This window comes from Hyperolius riggenbachi, chromosome 5, assembly GCF_040937935.1.
Source record: "Hyperolius riggenbachi isolate aHypRig1 chromosome 5, aHypRig1.pri, whole genome shotgun sequence".
Classification (NCBI taxonomy): Eukaryota; Metazoa; Chordata; class Amphibia; order Anura; family Hyperoliidae; genus Hyperolius; species Hyperolius riggenbachi.
Window position 1 is genome coordinate 54,531,212 of NC_090650.1, and position 20,681 is coordinate 54,551,892.

Consider the following 20,681-nt stretch of genomic DNA (forward strand, 5'->3'; position numbering starts at 1 on the left):
AATTCATCAGGGGAACTCACTCACTTCCTTGCGTTCCACCTCTCGCTGCGTCACTTCCTGCAATTCCTCCCTCTGTACTTCTGTGGGCGGTATTGCAGGAAGTGAAGCGACGAGCGCTGGAACAAGGAAGTGAGCGAGTTTCCCGCTTGCTTATGAATTTTTTTTTTATTTTTTTTTTTAGAAAAAACGGATCTGATCTGCAACTGGACCAAGCCTAAGTGCAGGGCTGCTGCAGATTTTTTTTTTTTTTTTGGGGGGTCTAAAAGTGTGCAAAAAAAAAAGTTAAAGGGAGGTTAAAGAGCACCTAAAGAGAGAGCAATATGGAGGCTGCCATCTTCATTATGTAACAACCAATCCAGTTGCCTGACTTATGTGCTGATGCTCTGCCGCCAACTGGCCCAGACCCTGGTCTGACTCCACTGGCTGCATGCTTATTGCAGGTGTTTGACTCTAAAGCAACTGAAGCCAAAAACAACACGACAGCCAGGCAACTAGAATTGTTTATAAGGGAATGAAGATGGCAGCCTCTGTATTCCTCTCACTTTAGGCTCCCTTTATCAAAAATACTGGAAACCGCACCCGCAGACTCATCTCCTGGCGCACTTTCAATATGATGGGTTGTTTTGTAGAGGTGGCCCACAAGGAGAGAGAAGCTAGTCTGCAGTGGCAACCCAATGGAACCTTCCTGCTAAGGGATCCAGTTTTTCTAAAATGGGGGCAAAACTGTGCTTACTTGTGTGTATACAGTTATCCTGTGTTTTATTATCTCCAATATTTTAATTTACCATTGGGAGTTTTTTTGTATTTCAGACATTTAATGCAAATATTAATGCTCCCCTCACTCCAGGGACACACTTCTTTCGGTCTGGCTGTCCCGTGTAGACCCACCACCTTGCAGAAAAGGTCCTAGCCGCTTCGGTCTTGATAGTGCCATGGCATTTTTCTGCAAGGGAGCGATACTACGTGCCAGAAGCCAGCTCTGGAAGATATTCAAAAGAGAAACATCCTGTAGGTTACTATACTCTATATTAGAAGCAGATCCATCGGATGTGATATTTAGACTGAATTTGCTCAGGATATCTGAGGCGAGAAATTAAATGTGTCTTTACTTACCTGGGGCTTCTTTCAGCCTGTAGAAGTCATTTGTGTCCCCTCCCACGCCCACAGCTCTGGTCTTCTCCGCGGTCCTGGTGGCAGCCTCTAAGGATCGCTGACTTTCGATGGTTCGGCATCTTCCTCACGCGGAGGGGTGGGTCCATGCCAGGGCAGAGGACACCGACCCATCGAAGGTCGTCGATCTTTAGAGGCTGCCAGCATGACCGCTGAGAAGACCAGAATAGCGGTGAGGGACACAAAGACTTCTAGGAGCTGGAAGAAGCCCCAGGTAAATATACATTTACATTTCTCGCCTCGGATATCCTGTAAGCTACTGCCACATCCTGTAAGGCACATGCAGCTTGCTCTTACCGGTGAGGCTCTTCAGTTGGTCCAGAGTTGGGATAACAGGTGGACTTCTCTTCTGTAAGAAGAATAATATCATTGTGGTAAGGGCGAAGTTTGTGATCCAGTGTCCAGACACAGAGCTAGTGATACCATGGACACGAGCCCAGCATCTCAGAGTGAAGACCAGAGGTCGCACGCGACTGTCAATGTTCCCATATATGTACAAAAGCTCCGACATCCTCAGTGCGATTCTACAACACAAAAGAAAAAACGCGGTCAGAGGAAACACACAAACCTTGACTTGTAACCATTTAGTTGGCTGGTTCACTGATCAACTATTTCCTGATCAAAAATTGATCGGGTGGCAGTGATTAATGGACCGCTCTGTTCCACGTGATCTCCATCAGGTTTCAACAGTGACCAAGGGCGTAACTACACATCACAAGGCCACCCAGGAAAAACCTTTGATGGGGCCCCCCAATATTCACACTCTCCTTTGCCTACCCCTGATGACCCTCACAACCTGGGGACTCATCATTCAAGGGTCATAAAACTAGTGTGGCCATCATAATCTTCACACCCATAATAAGTGTACCCACAAAGAGTCCTTATCGGTTGTAGAGAACTTTAGTAGGGGACCCCCTCACAGCTCTGAGCCCTACTGCAGTTGCAGGGGCTGCTCCTGTACTTACGCCCCCGGCAGTGACCTGATTGAGTATCGGCTGAATTGCTACTGTCCCAGTCAGCGATGCATTGCTCAGTGCCACAGCCTGCCAATGTGTCTGCACATCACTAGGACCCAAGAGGTCAGAATAGAGGGGTACTACACATGTTTTAGAATAAGCACAATGGGGGTTTCACATAGTGAAGAAGAGAGGGTTCCTTTCCTAAAATACCTTCAAATAATAGGTCTCGCCATATGTAGTTAGAATATTACTTTTTTTGGGGAAAAAAAAAGCAGAGGAAATTTAACCAAACTGTGAAAGAACCATCAAGAAATTCTCTTTAAAGAGAATCTGTACTCTAATATTCTTACACTAAAAAGCATACCATTCTATTCCTTATTTTCTCCTGTGCCCCTCTGTGCTGTTTCTGCCACTCTCTGCTGCAATCCTGGCTTGTAATTACCAGTTTTAGGCAATGTTTACAAACAAACTAACCAGCTTCTAATAGGCTCAGCTAAGCATAGTGTGTGAGTATGCAGGGGGCCTGCAGAGGGTGTGTATCGCTTCTACCAATCACAAGCAGCCCTGCACATTCCACACAATCAAGCTTTAGCCCGACAAACAGGACAGAGGAAAGATACATTGATTTATTACAGAGACAGTGTAATTAGGAAGAGCTGCAGTAAGCCCCAGCACATTAGAACAGGCATAGGAACTCATAGGATAGAAGAACTAAGGCTGAAAAAATTGTTACAGAGTCTCTTTAAAATGAACCAGAGGTGAGAGACCTATGGAAGATGCCATATTTATTTCCTTTTAAAAACAATACCAGTTGCCTGGCTGTCTTGATGATAAATCAGACACCTGAAACAAGCATACAGCTAATCTTGTCAGATCTGCATGCTTGTTCAGGGTCTATGGCTTAGGTATTAGAGGCAGAGGATCAACAGGACAGCCAGGCAAGGTGCATTAGTTCAATGGAAACAAACATTTCAGCCTCCATATCCCTCTCACCTCGTGTTCCCTTTAACGTTGGGTAGAAAAATCTCTGTAAGGTAAATTTGAGAGTCAAGTAAGACAGGTGGGGAACCAGTGGAATACAGGCCAGCACAGTGACACCTAAACATATTATTAAAGGCACCCTGACGTGACATGGAGAAAAATGTAAAGGTTAAAGTGGTATTAACCACTTTACCCCCAGCGGTACGAATTTCTCCGCCCCTTTTTTCCCTCCTAAAAAACCAGGGACGGAGAAATCCGCACCTTCCGCCGCTGTCCACGCTCCCGCCGCTCGTGCGCGCGCACCCGCCGCTCGTGCACGCCGCCGCCCGCTCGGAGATCAATGAACGGGAAAATCCATTCCCGTTCGTTGATCTAGCCCCCGCAATGATCTGCTGCTTCTTTCAGAAACAGCGAGATCATTGTGCGTCTCCCAGCCTCCTACTGCTTCCTGTAAGCGTCCTTCCGGACGCTTACAGGTCGCATGTAAACAAACACTCTGTGGCCATCTTGTGGCCAAATAGTAAACTACACCCTAAAAGCATTTTACATATACAAACATTACATTTACACAATAAATTAACTCATTACCTCCCACACTCCCCAATTTTTATTTTTTTTTTGTAATTAAAAAAAAAAAAAAATACAATAAAAAAAAAACATAAATAGTTACCTTAGGGACTGAACTTTTTAAATATTTATGTCAAGAGGGTATAACACTGTTACTTTATAAACTGCGGGCTTGTAATTAGGGATGGATGCAAAACTGAAAAAAATGCACCTTTATTTCCAAATAAAATATTGTCGCCAAACATTGTGATATGGACATAATTTAAATGGTTTTATAACCGGGACAAATGGGTTAATACATTTCATGGGTTTTAATTACAGTAGCATGCTTTATTTAAAAACTATAATGGCCGAAAACTGAAAAATAATATTTTTTCCCACATTTTTTCCTATTTCCCCATTAAAACACATTTAGAATAAAATAATTCTTGGCATAATGTCCCACCTAAAGAAAGCCTAATTGGTGGCAAAAAAAACAAGATATAGTTCATTTCATTGGGATAAGTAATAATAAAGTTATAGACGAATGAATGGAAGGAGCGCTGAAAGGTGAAAATTGCTCTGGTGGTCAGGGGGTAAAACCCCTCAGTGGTGAAGTGGTTAAACTCTGACATAATATTCAATAACAATGTGTTTTCCTACTTTTTATAACCCATAAAGTTAAATTTGCTTTTGTGCAAAATTATTATTATTCATTTAGAAAATACAAGTTCCCAAAGTACAATTTATTTGCTATGAAAGCTGCCATTGCATTTTATTTGTACCATCAGGTAAACGTTTTAGATCAATTCGCACACAAACAGACTGAAAAACAGCTTTTCCCCATCCGTCATTATCTTGATGAGCTCTGAATCCTCCCTGAAATAATTAACACTGTGTACAAATTGTTAAAATATCTGTAATACCTGGCATACTTGTATAATTTCTTCTCTTCCTACCCTTGGTACTATAACTATGTTCTCTATATGCACTGTAGGGATGTCATGAAAAGTAATTTCGTTGTGTTACACAATGACAATAAAGTGCTTGAATTGAATTGGTGCATTTATATTGTAATGTACCCAGTAATGATTTCTGAGCAGCTGTCTTTGTTCTGGACACATTAGCAGGTGTTTTTGCACTCCCAGGGAATGTTTACATTGCTCGCTTGGTACAATTAACAAAATGTGATCACCTATTTGGATTCAGATCTCATTACAGGGAGATTTCTATTGAAAAAGTAATGCTAGGTACACACAATGAGATTTTCTGGCAGATCTGCTGCCAGCTCGCTTATTTCTGATCTGATTTCCGATCGATTTTCCATTCAGTTCTATGGAAAAATCGATCGGAAATCAGATCTGACATATTGGAAATAATCGAGCTGGCAGTGAATCTGCCAGAAAATGCCATTGTGTGTACCTAGCATAAGTCCTGTGTTTAACTGTTTGAATGTTGTTCTGCTAAGAAAAAAAAATAGTGGTAGTATATTATAGGAGGTAAATCTTTTAGAGCAAAGAAGAAATACTGGGTTTCATTCCACTTACAGAACAGAGTTCATTCACAGTTAAAGAGAATCTGTATTGCTAAAATCGCACAAAAGTAAACATACCAGTGCGTTAGGGGACATCTCCTATTCCCCTCTGTCACAATTTCGCCGCTCCTCGCCGCATTAAAAGTGGTTAAAAACAGTTTTAAAAAGTTTGTTTATAAACAAACAAAATGGCCACCAAAACAGGAAGCAGGTTGATGTACAGTATGTCCACACATAGAAAATACATTCATACACAAGCAGGCTGTATACAGCATTCCTTTTGAATCTCAAGCGATTATTTGTGTGTTTCTTTCCTCCTTCTGCTCTCATGCACTGAAGTTTCAGGTTGCTCTTTTCTTCCTGCAAACAGCTTTGCCCTTGTCTGTAATTACTCAGTATGTGAAAGCCCAGCCAGCTCAGAGGAAGATTTATCTAGCTTGTAAAAGATAAGAGAGAAGAGAGAAGCTGCTCTAATCTAAATAACACACAGGCAGTGTGCATACAGGGGCCTAAAAGGGGGAGTTCATAGCAGAACCACAACACTGAAGAACTTGGCAGCCTTCCAAACACAGGCCGACAAGTCTGACAAGAGAAAGATACATTGATTTATTACAGAGACTGTTATAGTAGAAAGTGCTGCAGTTAGCCAGAACACATTAGAATAGCTTTTGGAACTTGTAGGATGATAAAAAACAGGATGCAATTTTTGTTACGGAGTCTCTTTAAGTGTGTTGCTGTCAGCTCTGATGCTCTTCACATTGTACACCATCTTCATGGTAACACTAAAGTCCATAGACCTTCATTTACAGCACAAAGCGCACTCCCGTGCATAACAGTGTAACGTCTGGGATCTTAGTGGACAACACAGGAGAACCACCCACGTGCCACATACGTTGGAAGCCTCAATGACAGTTTCTATGCATTGGACTGCAATCATTACAGGTCACTAAACTCATGTGTGGCTGAGAAACACATTTATGGGTAAAGGAAATAGATAAAACATTCAATAGCTCAAGATTTATCTGTATGGGAGCATAATAAACATTGAAAAACTGCTGTCATTCAGCTGTGACAGTCAAAACTTTAAACCTAGGTTTTAATCCTTTACAAATCAAAATAGGATTATGGGATGCAAGGAAAGTGCTACTTTGGATTAGGTTTATAGACAACTGTTTATTTCCTCTTCAGGTTTGCTTTATCATCCTCCTACCAGTCGCAAGTGTTTGGTGATGAGGACACGGTTAAAATGATACCTCATTTAGTAACAAACTGCCGTTGCACTCTCAACAACTACACTGGCCATATATATACATCCAGTTTGCATTAAGCAGTTAAGGTAACAATGCTTACTTATTGTCGGCTGTGAGGTCACACTGAAGACCTGTGGGCTGGTGATAGAACCGGACCAGAGGACAGCGAGCGCCCAGAATTTTCAGGACTTGAGTGCACCCGGGGCCAAAACTGTCAATGCATTCAGAGATGACAGAGAGAATCTGCTGCTGAGCTGCTCTGCTGGAGGACACCCGCCTCATCCAGAACTCTGTGACAAACGGACCTGCAGCCTGATGTAAACACAAAGCGACAAGCCATCAGAAGGACAAGTGACACTCCCTGAAGCCCACATCTGATAAGGGGAACTCACATTCTAAAGAGTTGTGCCTGGTACACACACAATGCAATTTCTCGCCAGATAGATGGTCCAATAGATAATTTACATCAGGTCCAATCTGATTTCCAATTGTTTTTCTGATCGATTTTCAGATCACTTCTATACAAAATTGATCAGATATCAGATCAGACCGGTCACTAATTATCTATTGGACCATCTATCTGGAGAGATATTACATGGTGTGTACCAGGCATAAAAATCAAACTAAGCACAAAAACTTTTCATATTAATCAGACTGAGAAAAAGAACGTACGGTAGGTCGTGTCGGGATTTGAATGTTAGCATGCCAATTTTGAAAATGATTCTCCAGTCAGTGTAGTGAGCAAAGGATTGGTGTTATGTGGCAATAGCGGGGTTGGCTTGTTAGTCTTACGGCAGCATTCTGTACTGCGTACATATAATTAAGCCGCAGGGAAATTTGGGCGCAGGGTGAAGCCGAAAAAAAACTCACCCTGCTCCTGCAAAAGTCCCAGCAGCATTGATTACTATTCCCCCTCCAGGCCGCCATGGAATTAGGGGGTAAGATACAATTTGGCTTCCAGCTTTTACTGGAGCTGAATTATGCCATTTTTAAAGTGACTTGGGCTCCGTCTTTTGACAGCGGCCAAATTACTGTCCGAGCACCACCATTACAATTCAGTGTGGGGGAGGGGGGGATCTTAAATACTGAACAAAAAAACCCAAACTTACCCTTTTAGATGTGTGACCTTTTATGTTATCCAAATTTAAAAACAGGTCCAAATCACAACCCATCTTCCCAAAGGAATTGACGCTGGAGCCATACAGGAGCACAGAGGCTTCTGGGAAGTAGGCGGTAGCGACATCACTGACTAAAGAGCTGGTCAGGTAGCGCAGCCTGATGCTTTCATCGGTCAGCTGAAGTTCTTCCAAGAGAATGTGTGCTTGATCTTCCATCTATCTGACAGAACAACACACAAATGCGACATAAGTAAACAGCAAAATACATTCTATACGTGACTTCATGACACGACACATGAAAATAGTTGTGAAAAGACTCTAAAATAAACCAACTGTTAACACTTCCCCATGTAGGGCAATGGCTGTACTTACAGTCAGCCCCATCAGTTACTTTATCTGCATAACTATAGTGCAGTGTCCCCTAATGTGCAGCTACGTGCAAATCCAACCATTAGCATGCTGATACATAGCCATAGATGAAGGCTAGGCAAAATACAGCCCATTAGTATTCTAAATACAGCCTATTAGTAGAGGGCAGCATTCCTCTCCTCCCTCCCTGTAGAGTAGCAAGCGGTGTGTACTGACAGGTTTAACTCACCCAATCGCAGCTTCCAGAGTGATCTCCATAGCCACAGTGCCGTCACGTGACCCACCCTCACGCCAATTTGACGCTGGAAACTGTGACTGGGTGAGTTAAACCTGTCATTGCGCACCGCTTGCATATCTGCAGGGCAGGGAGGAGAGCAATGTGGTCCGCAACTAAAAACAAAAGCAAAATTTGTGAGATAAGGAGATAAAACAAACCCTTTGCCCACCCCTGCAATAGACACTGAACCACATGCAGATCAAATGTCGCAGACTCAAGTTTGACTGGTTTAGCTCTATGATTCAGAGACTACTGCAGCCAAAGAGATTAGCAAGTTGCCAGGCAATTGGTATTGTTTAGCAGGAAATAAATATGGCAGCCTCCATATGTCTCGCACCTCGGGTTCCTTTTAGAAGGAGAATACAAGCAAATACAGTTATTCAGGCACACTAAAGAAACCGGAGGTGAAAAACTAGGGAGATAAATAATGGTACAGTTTCTGTAAAACTAGCCCTAAATAGAACTTTCAGTGATTCTTAACCTAAAGTGACAGTAAGATCCCCAGTTTAACTTATCAAGGGGGACAGCGGCTGAAGGCTAAGCCCGGTTTATCACCACACTTGCGATCCTGCTGTCCATTCAGCATGCACACAGAGAAAGGATGACCTGCTGAACTTTCAATGGCTCTCCTGCTTCGATAAGTGTTTGCAAAGCGACGCAAACATCAACTTCTCAGTATATAGTCTGGTAATCACCTAGCAGAAAGAATCTTATTTAGGAGGTGATTAGGGCATAAGTTGCTGAATAGTGTACTGGTTAAGGGCATTGACTTTGACATGGGAGACCAGGGTTCAAATCCTGGCTAGCGTCAGTAGCTATTCAGTAAGGAGTCCTTAGTCAAAACTCCCTAACACTGCAGGGTGGTCTCTTGAGCGCGTCCCAGTGGCTGCAGCTCGAGCGCTTTGAGTCCAACAGGAGAAAAGCGCTATAAAAATGTTAGGATTATTAAGTTAACCGCAATGTGTATTGATTGTCTTCACTTATCTGACTGTTCAGAAAGGCATTATCAATATATCTTTATCAAGGTTCCCCCAACCTCCCAGCTTGAACAGCCAGACCTTTGTTGCATGCTGCAGAGAAGTGTAACATGTCAAGCAGCCGGTCAGGAGTGGTGTACACATTTCCCTGACTGCTAGTTATATTACAGCAATATTACAGCACATCTAGCTACCCGTTACCTCCTCTGATCAGCTTTCCTCTTCATACTCTCCTGCATGCTGTGAGGAGAACACTGAAGTATTTGTGGGCTGTGTTAGTAGTGAAGGATGATTTTAAAGCACAAAGAGCGAACTGGGAGAACAAATAAAGTGCCCCTAGCACTAGTGGTAATGTGAACCCTAATACAGAGTAAAAAAAAACAAAACTATATCAATAGTTGTCCTTTAAAGAGAAACCGCGACCAAGGATTGAACTTCATCCCAATCAGTGGATCATCAGGGAGCTCTGTATGGCTGATATTGTGTTGAAACCCCTCCCCTCAGTGTGATGTCAAGACCATGGTGCTGACATCACACTGTGGAAGCCTTGTTGCATTGTGGGAAATAACAGTTTCCAACTGCCAAAAAAGCCAGCAGCATCTCCTTCCAGTGACATCACCTGCCAGCAGTAAAATGCCACCATATGATAAATGTCAGAATGCAAATCGGAGAGGAAAGATTTTACAATGGGCAAACACTGACTAAATAATTTATACATAATTACTGTAAAAATTAAGCACTTTTGTTCATTACGTTATTTTCCCTAGAGCTCCTCTTTAAACGACAGATTTTATGCAAGTACAGTACAGGGCACACTGCAGTACAATTTCAACTTACACTCTCGGCAGCACATAACTTCTGTAACAGTTCACTGGCTCCGGGAGGAGACTGGGAAGCACAAATGACAGACTGTTGGCCTAATTCCTGGGATCGGAGCTTGGTAAACCTGGATTTAAATGGCAAAACCCACGAGTCGTCATCTGGAATTTTAGTAGCGGCTAGGAGTGATAGAATACTTTCTGTATTTGCAAACTCCACCAACGCATGCGTGCCCTGCAATACAACAGAGAGGAAACAGGACATGACTGCATACATGCTTTCTGAACAACTCCAAAAGTACAATGCAAAAAAGAAAGTAATGGTGAAAAGGTATCAAATGGAAAAAATAAAGTGTACCAGAGACGTTATTAAAGAAAGATTTGATACTTCCCCAGGGCTTCCTCGAGTCCCATAAGCACCACTGAGTCCCACGGCATCCTCTGAGGTCCGCGCATGCGCAGAATACACCGACTGACGCAAGTGAGCCAGTTACCGGGGCTGATTGTGGCTGAACGGAGGCACGTGGGAGGCTGGCCAGGGACTCAGCGGTGCTTACGGGCTGGAGGAAACCCCGGGTAAGTATCAAATCTTTCTTTTATAACGTCTCTGGTGCACTTTAAATTGCATCCGAGGCAAACTTTGGGTTAAAAAAAAAAAAAACCGCGTACTTAAACTGCGTCTTTTGGTCTGGAGCGCCTTATCGTCAGGGCACTATGGTATCTAATGGAGCATCTAGCCCAGCCAGAGCATTTTCTAGTGTTTGTTAGAGTGGGCAATGTGTAGAATCAGTTTTGAAAACTCACTGGGAGATTTGCACACCTCTCTTCTCTGGGACAAGATTCAAACACAAACCTGATGGTGAAGAAATACAGTACTTACAAGACTATCGAAGAAAAAGTGATTGGCTACTTCTCCATGACGTGATAAATGTTTCAGAAATTTCTCCTCGTTAATTTTAGGCGAGCAGCCTATTAATACCGAGCGCTTGGCCTGTTCACTCCTTTCTGCTTGGACCTCGGCAAAAGTCTTTCTTGTGATGTGATCTTGATCTGTCCACAACATAAAAACCATCATAAACAGTTACAACTAATGACTAACAGTGAATTAATAAGAAGCTGACAAATCCATCCACATAGGCATATTCCCTGCTCTATGCCATGCCTCTGTGCCCCCTTCGTGCTGCTCTCTGCCCCCTGCTGTCATTTCCCCCCCCCCCCCCCCCACCGAAAATGCAGCTTGTCGTCATTTCCTGTGGCGACAGCGCGGCTGTGTGGAGAGGCACTCCTGGAAAAATGCCCACTATGCCCCAGGGGTCACTGAAAACAAAGGACATAATTTCTGAGGCTACCCCCTGTCCAACTTTAAAGTGAACCAGAGATGAAAACAAACTAATAAGATTAACAGTTGGATGTGTCCTACTACTCCTAAAAATGACTCTTTTACATATCCCAAGGTTTTATTTTATGCAAGGCTGTGGAGTCGGTCCAAAAATCCACCGACTCCGACTCCTCAGTTTAGGAATCCACCGACTCCGACTGCTCTAATTTGCATATTACAATTTTGTTGATTAAAAGTATGTAACATGAAATTCGTCTCTTAACTGCCAACGCTTAGGAATTTTACAAGACAACTGAAGTGAGAAGGATATGTAGACTACTATATTTATTCCCTTTAGACTAAAACTAGTCCTTGGTAAGAGTACTTGTAAAAGGTACAAACCGGAACAAAGAACATCTATCAGGCCCTAGGCAATGTAAGTGTGGGTACATGTAAGAGTGATGTGCAGGTACTCTGCAGGGGGAATGAGGAGATTCTTCCTCTATTACACATTCTTCATGCACAATCTGAACAAGGTTTATGGGTGATAGACAACACCTCTGTGTTCAATGTGCACAACATTCTCAGTGGATTCCCTGTAGCTCTGTGGGGAGTGCATATGTAGAGTATAGTACTACTGTGTAACAAAGTAAACCTGAGACAGATGAAATTAAAGTTTTATACAGACCTGGGGCTTCCTCCAGCCGCCTTCAGGATAATCAGTCCCTCGTTGTCCTCCCCCACCACCTGGATCTTCTGCTTTGAGTCCAGGTACTTGAGCCAGTCGGGCGTAGTGCGCATGCACACACTCCGCCGCCAGGAGCATACTACACCTGTGCAGCACTATTGCGCAGGTGCAGAATGTTCCTGGCTGTGGGAGCGGCATGCGGCCGGACAGCGCTGACTGGCTGAATTACCAGGACTCATAGCAGAAGATCCGGGTGGTGGAGGACAGCGAGGGACTGATTAGCCTGAAGGGGGCTGGAGGAAGCCCCAGGTATGTATAAAACTTTACTTTTCATCCGTCTCAGGTACCCTTTAATTTGTAGTCACCAAACCAAATTTTAACAACCTATCAAATTTTTGATTTCATCAGCAAAGGGAGTGCATACATTTGCATAAATCAGCATCAGTGCAGAATTATTTCCATCTCATTGACCATCTCTATTAGTGACACAGCTACACATTAGGCTTTATTCTTACAGCATAGATGTTATTTAGTATATATAAGAGATTCCTGTGTACACATCATATATACTGTACAGTCACAATCAGATATGTATATCTGACCTTAAAAATATGGGAACTGCTTTATTGAAGCAGCACAAGTAACTAATTTTGATTGGTTTATTTCATTTTTGTGGACTAAGCACAGCTATTACTGTATATATACTGTATTTATACATTATTTTTAATGACTATTATCTGAGAAATAGAACATTTTATCATATTTTCTATTTTAATTACAGTTACAAATTCATTAGGAGTCGGAGTCTGTGCATTTTTTTCCCGACTCCGACTCCAGGCACCCAAAATTGCCCGACTCCACGACTCCGACTCCACAGCCCTGATTTTATGTATAAACATTTACAAAGCAGATTTAATATTTCATAGTCTCTGCTCAATTGCAGTGCCTCGAGAGTCCCAGAGTGAAAATATACAGTGGCTTGCAAAAGTATTCGGCCCCCTTAACGTTTTCCAAATTTTGTCATATTACTGCCACAAAATCAATTTTATTGGAATTCCACGTGAAAGACCAATACAAAGTGGTGCACACGTGAGAAGTGGAACGAAAATCATACACGATTCCAAACATTTTTTACAAATAAATAACTGCAAAGTGGGGTGTGCGTAATTATTCAGCCCCCTTTGGTCTGAGTGCAGTCAGTTGCCCATAGACAATGCCTGATGAGTGCTAATGACTAAATTGAGTGCACCTGTGTGTAATCTAATGTCAGTACAAGTACAGCTGCTCTGTGACGGCCTCAGAGGTTGTCTAAGAGAATATTGGGAGCAACAACACCATGGAGTCTAAAGAACACACCAGACAGGTCAGGGATAAAGTTATTGAGAAATTTAAAGCAGGCTTAGGCTACAAAAAGATTTCCAAAGCCTTGAACATCCCGCGGAGCATTGTTCAAGCGATCATTCAGAAATGGAAGGAGTATGGCACAACTGTAAACCTACCAAGACCAGGCCATCCTCCTAAACTCACAGGCCGAATAAGGAGAGCGTTGATAAGAAATGCAGTCAAGAGGCCCATGGTGACTCTGGACGAGCTGCAGAGATCTACAGCTCAGGTGGGGGAATCTGTCCATAGGACAACTATTAGTTGTGTACTGCACAAAGTTGGCCTTTATGGAAGAGTGGCAAGAAGAAAGCCATTGTTAACAGAAAAGCATAAGAAGTCCCGTTTGCAGTTTGTCACAAGCCATGTGGAGGACACAGCAAACGTGGAAGAAGGTGCTCTGGTCAGACGAGACCAAAATTGAATTTTGGCCAAAATGCAAAACGCTATGTGTGGCAGAAAACTAACACTGCACAACACTCTGAACACACCACCCCAACTGTCAAATATGGTGGTGGCAGCATCGCTCTGGGGGTGCTTCTCTTCAGCAGGGACAGGGAAGCTGGTCAGAGTTGATGGGAAGATGGATGGAGTCAAATACACGGCAATCTCAGAAGAAAACCTCTTGGAATCTGCAAAAGACTTGAGACTGGGGCAGAGGTTCACCTTCCAGCACGGCAACGAACCTAAACATAAAGCCAGGGCAACAAAGGAATGGTTTAAAACAAAATATATCCATGTGTTAGAATAGCCCAGTCAAAGGCCCGGTTCACACTTGCGGTGGCCCTCCGGAATCGCCGTGCCGGAGCCGCACCGCCTGCAGAACGGACGGAACGGACGCACGGCATAACAATTAAAGCCTATGCGTCCGTTCACATGGGTCCGTTCTGCAGAACCGGAGCCGACTCCGGCCTCCGTTCCAACATGCGCTATTTTTTCATCCGGCCCCTCCGGCAGCCGTATCCGGGGCGGAGCCGGACTGCACCATCCGGCCAATACAAACAAATGGGAACCGGAGGCCGCACAACACACTGGCTGAGAAATCCGGATCTTCTACCCCACTTCCTATGCGGATTTTAGCGGCGATATTGGCTGGGGACACATGGGCAAGCATTTTAGAGTGGAGCAGCACGAGCTGGAGGTGTTGGCAGGATGTTGGCAGCATGTCGGAGGTGGAGGTGAGTGCTAAACAGCAGAGGGCCTGATTCCACAGGTCCCCCTTCTGCTGACCTCCCAGACCCCAACATTTTTTTTTTTTTTTACGTATATTTTGCCAAACGGATCCGGATCGCATCCTGATTGCCACCTGATGCAACCTGACCGGATCCGGATCGGATCCGGATCAGAACCGTACGGTTCCGATCCGGATCCGGATCCGGTCAGGTCATCCGGTCCGTTTGGCAAACAACCGCTAATGTGAACCGGGCCAAAGTCCAGATCTAAATCCAATCAAGAATCTGTGGCAAGATCTGAAAACTGCTGTTTACAAACGCTGTCCATCTAATCTGACTGAGCTGGAGCGGTTTTGCAAAGAAGAATGGGCAAGGATTTCAGTCTCTAGATGTGCAAAGCTGGTAGAGACATACCCTAAAAGACTGGCAGCTGTAATTGCAGCAAAAGGTGGTTCTACAAAGTATTGCCTCAGGGGGCTGAATAATTACGCACACCCCACTTTGCAGTTTTTTGTTTTTTTTTAATGTTTGGAATCATGTATGATTTTCGTTCCACTTCTCACGTGTACACCACTTAGGCTATCATTCATAAAGCATTTCCGCATGCGGAAATGCTTAAAACAGCTGACTTTACCGACCACTCGGCAAAGTCAGCATTCATAAAGCCTCTTTCCGCATGGAAAAATGACACTACCGAGCAGAGTGATAAATCACCGCCTTGTGCGGTGATTATCGGTACAAATGTAGCAAAATGTTCATTCATGAAGATCACCGCAAGCGGTGTGAGGTCGGGAAGTACCGCTCCCTCTGATGTGGCGATACCAATGTAAGTGAATGGAGACACAGACCTCCCAGGCAGCTGCAGCAGAGCAGAACACGGAGAAATGTATCAACTCGGCAGCTTCCGTGTCTCCGCAAGCCTACCGCCAGCTTAGTTCGGGGAATCTCCGCACTGCTTCCACACATGGATACATCTTTATGAATGCCCACCCAGAAGTCTAAAAATCCGCCAGCGGTGTTTTCCCGCACTGATTCTGTTTACCGACAGCCTGTTCATGAATGATAGCCTTTGTATTGGTCTTTCACGTGGAATTCCAATAAAATTGATTCATGTTTGTCGCAGTAATATGACAAAATGTGGAAAACTTCAAGGGGGCCGAAAACTTTTGCAAACCACTGTAAGAACTATTGAGCTTTTTATCTTTTCCCCTCACAGTAAAAAGCCCAGGTATCTGCTGAAAGTGAACCTTAAAGAGAGTCTGAAGCGAGAATAGATCTCGCTTCAGACCTCATATATAGCAGGGGCATGTGTGCCCCTGCTAAAACGCCGCCATCCCGCGGCTTAACGGGGGTCCCTGTCCCCCCAAATCCCCTCCGTAATGCGGGGGAGCGTTTCCGCATTGGGGCAGGGCTAACCGCCGCAGCCCTGCCCCACGCGCGTCTGTCAGATGTGTATCTCCGCCTCTCCCCCGCCCCTCTCAGTCTTTCTTCACTGAGAGGGGCGGGGGAGAGGCGGCGATGCGTGTCTGATAGACGCGCTGGGAGGCAGGGCTGCAGCCGTTAGCCCTGCCTCCAGGAAAAGAAATGTAGCGACCAAGTCTGCGACCAACTTTTGCGGGGGGTGGGTTGGGGGTGAAGGGACCCCCGTTAAGCCGCGGGATAGCGGCGTTTTAGCAGGGGCACACATGCCCCTGCTATATACGAGAGCTGAAGTGAGATTTAGTCTCGCTTCAGTGTCTCTTTAAGTCAAAAAGAAAAAAAAAAAAAAAGAGTTTTACTCACCTGGGGCTTCCCTCAGCCCCCTGCAGCTGCCTGGTGCCCTCGCAGCCTCGCTCCGATCCTCCTGTCCCCGCCGGCGGCTACTTCCGGTTTCGACGACAGACGCCGACAGGCTGGGAACGCGAGTGATTCTTCACGTTCCTGGACACAATAGCACCCTCTATACTGCTATTGCAGCAAGGAAGGCCGCAATAGCAGTATAGAGGGCGCTATTGTGGCCGGGAACGCGAAGAATCACTCCGATCCTTCTGCCGGCGGGGACAGGGGGGATCGGAGTGAGGCTGCGAGGGCACCGGACAGCTGCAGGGGGCTGAAAGAAGCCCCAGGTGAGTAAAAAACTTTTTTTTTTTTACTTAAGGTTCACTTTAAGGTACATACACACGTCGGATTTTCGCAGTCTTATCAGCTGAACGACAGGCCGTACACATGCCTGATTTCACGTCCAAATGATGGGTCGTTTGCGAAAATCCGACGTGTGTATGCACCTTTAGGAAAGTGGTTTGCAATTTGTTATCAGTGAGCCAACTGGGCCCTGACTGGAGAAAAACTGTCAGTTCCGTAGCTGATTATAAACTTTCAGGCAGGGAAAAAAGAAAAGCAACACAGCACAAGTGTCTGAATGCTTGCCACTGTATATACACGTCTATTTCACCATGTCACGTCATCTCTGGTACACTTTACGGCCCATTCACACTAGAAGCGATTTTCTGAGCGCTTTGTAATGGATTCCCATTCACTTTCATTAAAATTGCGGTAAAAATCTCCACGATTTTCGCCACGATGATTTTTATGAAAGTGAATGGGAGCGATTTTTAAAAAGCGCTAATCAATCACAAAGCGCTCAGAAAAGCGCTTCTAGTGTGAATGGGCCCTGAGAGCGCTTAGCAATACACGGAAAATATTTTATGAAATTTTGACTTGATAAGCAAGCAATGTCTTGAGATACCGCACAGACTGTATACATGTGTCACATGATCACAACTGAGCCGATGGTTCTTCTCTCTGACACTGCAGGATTCTACTGTAGGGACTGTGCAGTGTCACATTTCTGTGAAATCCTCAAGAATAGGCAAAAACAACTGTCACTGGATAAGTTCCTTGTTAAAGTGGACCTGCACTCTTGCACAGGACAGAAGGAAAACAGAGAAATGCACCCTGTATGTATCTAGAGAGTTTAGCCTGTCTAATTCCCCCTCATCTGTGACTAAGCACCAGTGTCATTTGCTCTCTCAGCTGTGTCAGCTGGCTGCCTCAGCAAAGCAGCTAATTTGTAAACACAGAATGCTGTTGCTTATCTTTTAGAGTAGAGAGGAAGTTCTGGTCCACTTTAAAGCCACTCAAAAAGAGAGGTTGCCCATTGCAGAATCTTTCCTCTCCCTGAATTATATTCAGAAATGTATCACTAGTGGTGACATCTTTAGTTCTGCCAGGTGATCTGTACAGAATACTCAGTTGCTGAGCATTCTATGCACAGAGGGAGATTCTATTTGCTTGGCAGTTGGAAAAAGCTATTATTTCCCACAATGTAACAAGGTGGAGTTTCACCACAATATCAGCCATACAGACCACTGCCTCCCAATTATCTATTTGAGAAAAAGTAAATATTTATCTTGGGAAAGGGGATATCAGCTACTGTTTGGAATGAAGTTCAATCCTGGGTTAAGCTTCCTCTTTAAAGGACAACTGAAACGAGAAGAATATCAAGGCTGCCATGTTTATTTCCTTTTAAACAATACCAGTTGCCTGGCAGCACTGCTGGGTCTATTTAGCTGCAGTAGTGTCTGAATAACACCAGAAACAAGCATGCAGCTGACAATGTCAGAAACACCTGATCTGCTGCATGCTTGTTCAGGGTCTATGGCTAAAAGTATTAGAGGCAGAGGATCAGCAGGACAGCCAGGCAACTGGTATTGTTTAAAAGGAAATAAATATGGCAGCCTCCATATCCCTATCGCTTCAGTTGTCCTTTAACCTCCTGGGCGATAATCCCAAGCTGAGCTCGGGGTGTATCGCGCAGGAGGATTTCTCAGGCCCTGGTGGGCCGATTTTCATAAGCTGGGCCGATTAGCGCCGATCCGCCGCTACCCGCCGTGCAGCCCCCCCCCCCCCAGACCCCTTGCGCAGCCTGGCCAATCAGTGCCAAGCAGCGCTGAGGGGTGGATCGTGACTCCCTCTGACGTCACGACGTCCATGACGTCATTCCGCCCCGTCGCCATGGCGACCGGGGAAGCACAGCAGGAAATCCCGTTCTGAACGGGATTTCCTGCTTACTCTGATCACCGAAGGCGATCGGAGTGGGTGGGGGGATGCCGCTGCGCAGCGGCTATCATGTAGCGAGCCCAGGGCTCGCTACATGATTTAAAAAAAAGAAAAAAATGTAAAAAAAAGTGCTGCGCCCCCTCCTGGGCGATGCAATTGTATCGCCCAGAGGGTTAAGGGACATAAAGAAAGATAAGTAAGCTGAGAACAAGGTATGCCAATACTCTAGCCTGAGTACCAACATTATTATGCATGTATTATAATAAGGACATCATACCTCCCAAGTTTTTGAGACGAGAAAGAAGGACACTTAAACCACAGCCCTGATCACGCCCCCATCACACTCCTAGTCTTGCATAAAGATTTCATAAGAAAAATATGTTTTATAATTTAAACCACACTGGTCCTTTTTATCCTGGTTCATTTTCCTTCATAATGACATTTTAAAATAAGTAATACATCAATTCATCATCATCAAAGGATGGGAATAAAGTTTAGAGGCAAACACATTTTTAGCAGAGAAATATACAGTATATATTTACATAGAAAGAGGAACAAAGTCCTGAAAGAGGTGCAAATGAGGAAAGAGGGACAATTGGAACTTGGGAGCTATGGGACATGTGTGGAGAGCCTCCTATGTCTAAGAGCAGCAGCAGCAGCACAGGGCATAGTGCAGGCAGCACAGTCACGTGGTAAGTGGCTCTGCACGTATCTCCTGGGTGTCACCGGGCTGGTGACCTTCACCTACCTCCAGCAGTGACCTCCCCTCACCCCCAACCACGGCAACTCACCCGCCGTCTCCGCTGCCAGTGCCCTCTGCTGCCTTGCGGCTGCCGTACTCAGCGCCCGGCCAGTGACCGTAATCACCCGGCCCAGCCTCATGCACCGCACCATGACGCTTGCCGGGGACAGCACTGCGCCTGCGCCGCCGCCTATCTCGGCTACTGGGTGCAGAGAGGACCAGAACACCAGCGCAATGCGTGCTTCGCATCATGTCACTCCAGTGACCTCAAAAGGAAATCCTCTTCTCTCACACCTCCTTTCTTCTAGCAAAAATAAAAGATAGTAGCGTGTTAGTATTGCTACTAGTATCACTTTTCATTTTCGTTTTATTATTTTGTTTATGTATATGTAGTAATAAAGATAGATTTATACATTGCTTTCATTTTGTGACACAAAAGGCTTTTGGTATATCTTTAAAGTGTACCAGAGCTGATAAAATATAAAAGTTGTATACATACCCGGGGCTTCTTCCAGCCCCATTTGCACAGATCGCTCCCACGCCGCCATCCTCAGTCTTCTCCCTCTTCAGTACGGGGTCCCGTAACTAGCCGCTGGAGAGATACTGAACGTAGAGGGCACATTTGCGCAGACTGGCCGCGACTGGCTGAAGTTACAGGACCAGGTACCGAAGAGCGAGAAGACTGAGGACGGCGGCATGGGAGCGATACTCGCGGATGGAGCTGGAGGAAACCCCGGGTATGTATACAACTTTTATATTTTATCAGCTCTGGTTTCCTTTAACCCCCTTGCCGGTCCAAATCTGACGGCAAGGGGGTGGCGCAGCACTTTTTAAAAATTTTTTTTTTTTTAAAATCAGGGAGCCCAGGGCTTGCTACATGATAGCCGCTGACAAGCGGCATCCCCCTACCTAGTTCGATCGCCGCCGGCGATCTTTGCAAGCAGGAAATCCCATTCAGAACGGGACGTCGGAGGGAATCCCGATCTACCCCTCAGCGCTGCCTGGCACTGATTGGCCAGGCTGCGCAAGGGGTCTGGAGGGGGGAGGGGGGGCGGCGTGGCGGGTAGCGGCGAATCGGCGGCGATCGGGATATGCACGCAGCTAGCAAAGTGCTAGCTGCGTGCAGTAAAAAAAAAAGTGTGAAAATCGGCCCAGCGGGGCCGGAGAAATCCTCCTGCGCAGGTTACCCCGAGCTGATTTCGGGATAACCGGCAAGAAGGTTAAAGGAGTCATCAGGCAAATAATAGGAAAGCCGATTTATTTACCTGGGGCTTTCTCCAACCCCTTGCAGCTGTCTGTCCCACGCTGACAGTAAAGTTCACAGCCGCCGGCCCGAGTCCCAGG

At 45.1% G+C, this 20,681-nt stretch overlaps 1 protein-coding gene across 1 annotated transcript in view; it reads right to left on the reverse strand.

Annotated features, from left to right (window-relative positions):
- Window positions 1–19,514, reverse strand: part of MTPAP (mitochondrial poly(A) polymerase) — a 35,648-nt gene extending 16,134 nt beyond the window's left edge. The window contains exons 1-6 of the mRNA XM_068238590.1: window positions 19,387–19,514; window positions 10,880–11,049; window positions 10,019–10,234; window positions 7,550–7,774; window positions 6,541–6,752; window positions 1,468–1,694 (exon numbers count right to left, since the gene is read on the reverse strand). Of these exons, the coding sequence (XP_068094691.1) occupies window positions 1,468–1,694; window positions 6,541–6,752; window positions 7,550–7,774; window positions 10,019–10,234; window positions 10,880–11,049; window positions 19,387–19,489 (1,153 nt within the window). The 5' untranslated portion in view covers window positions 19,490–19,514. The remainder of the gene's footprint in view (window positions 1–1,467; window positions 1,695–6,540; window positions 6,753–7,549; window positions 7,775–10,018; window positions 10,235–10,879; window positions 11,050–19,386) is intronic.
- Window positions 19,515–20,681: the final 1,167 nt, after the last annotated feature.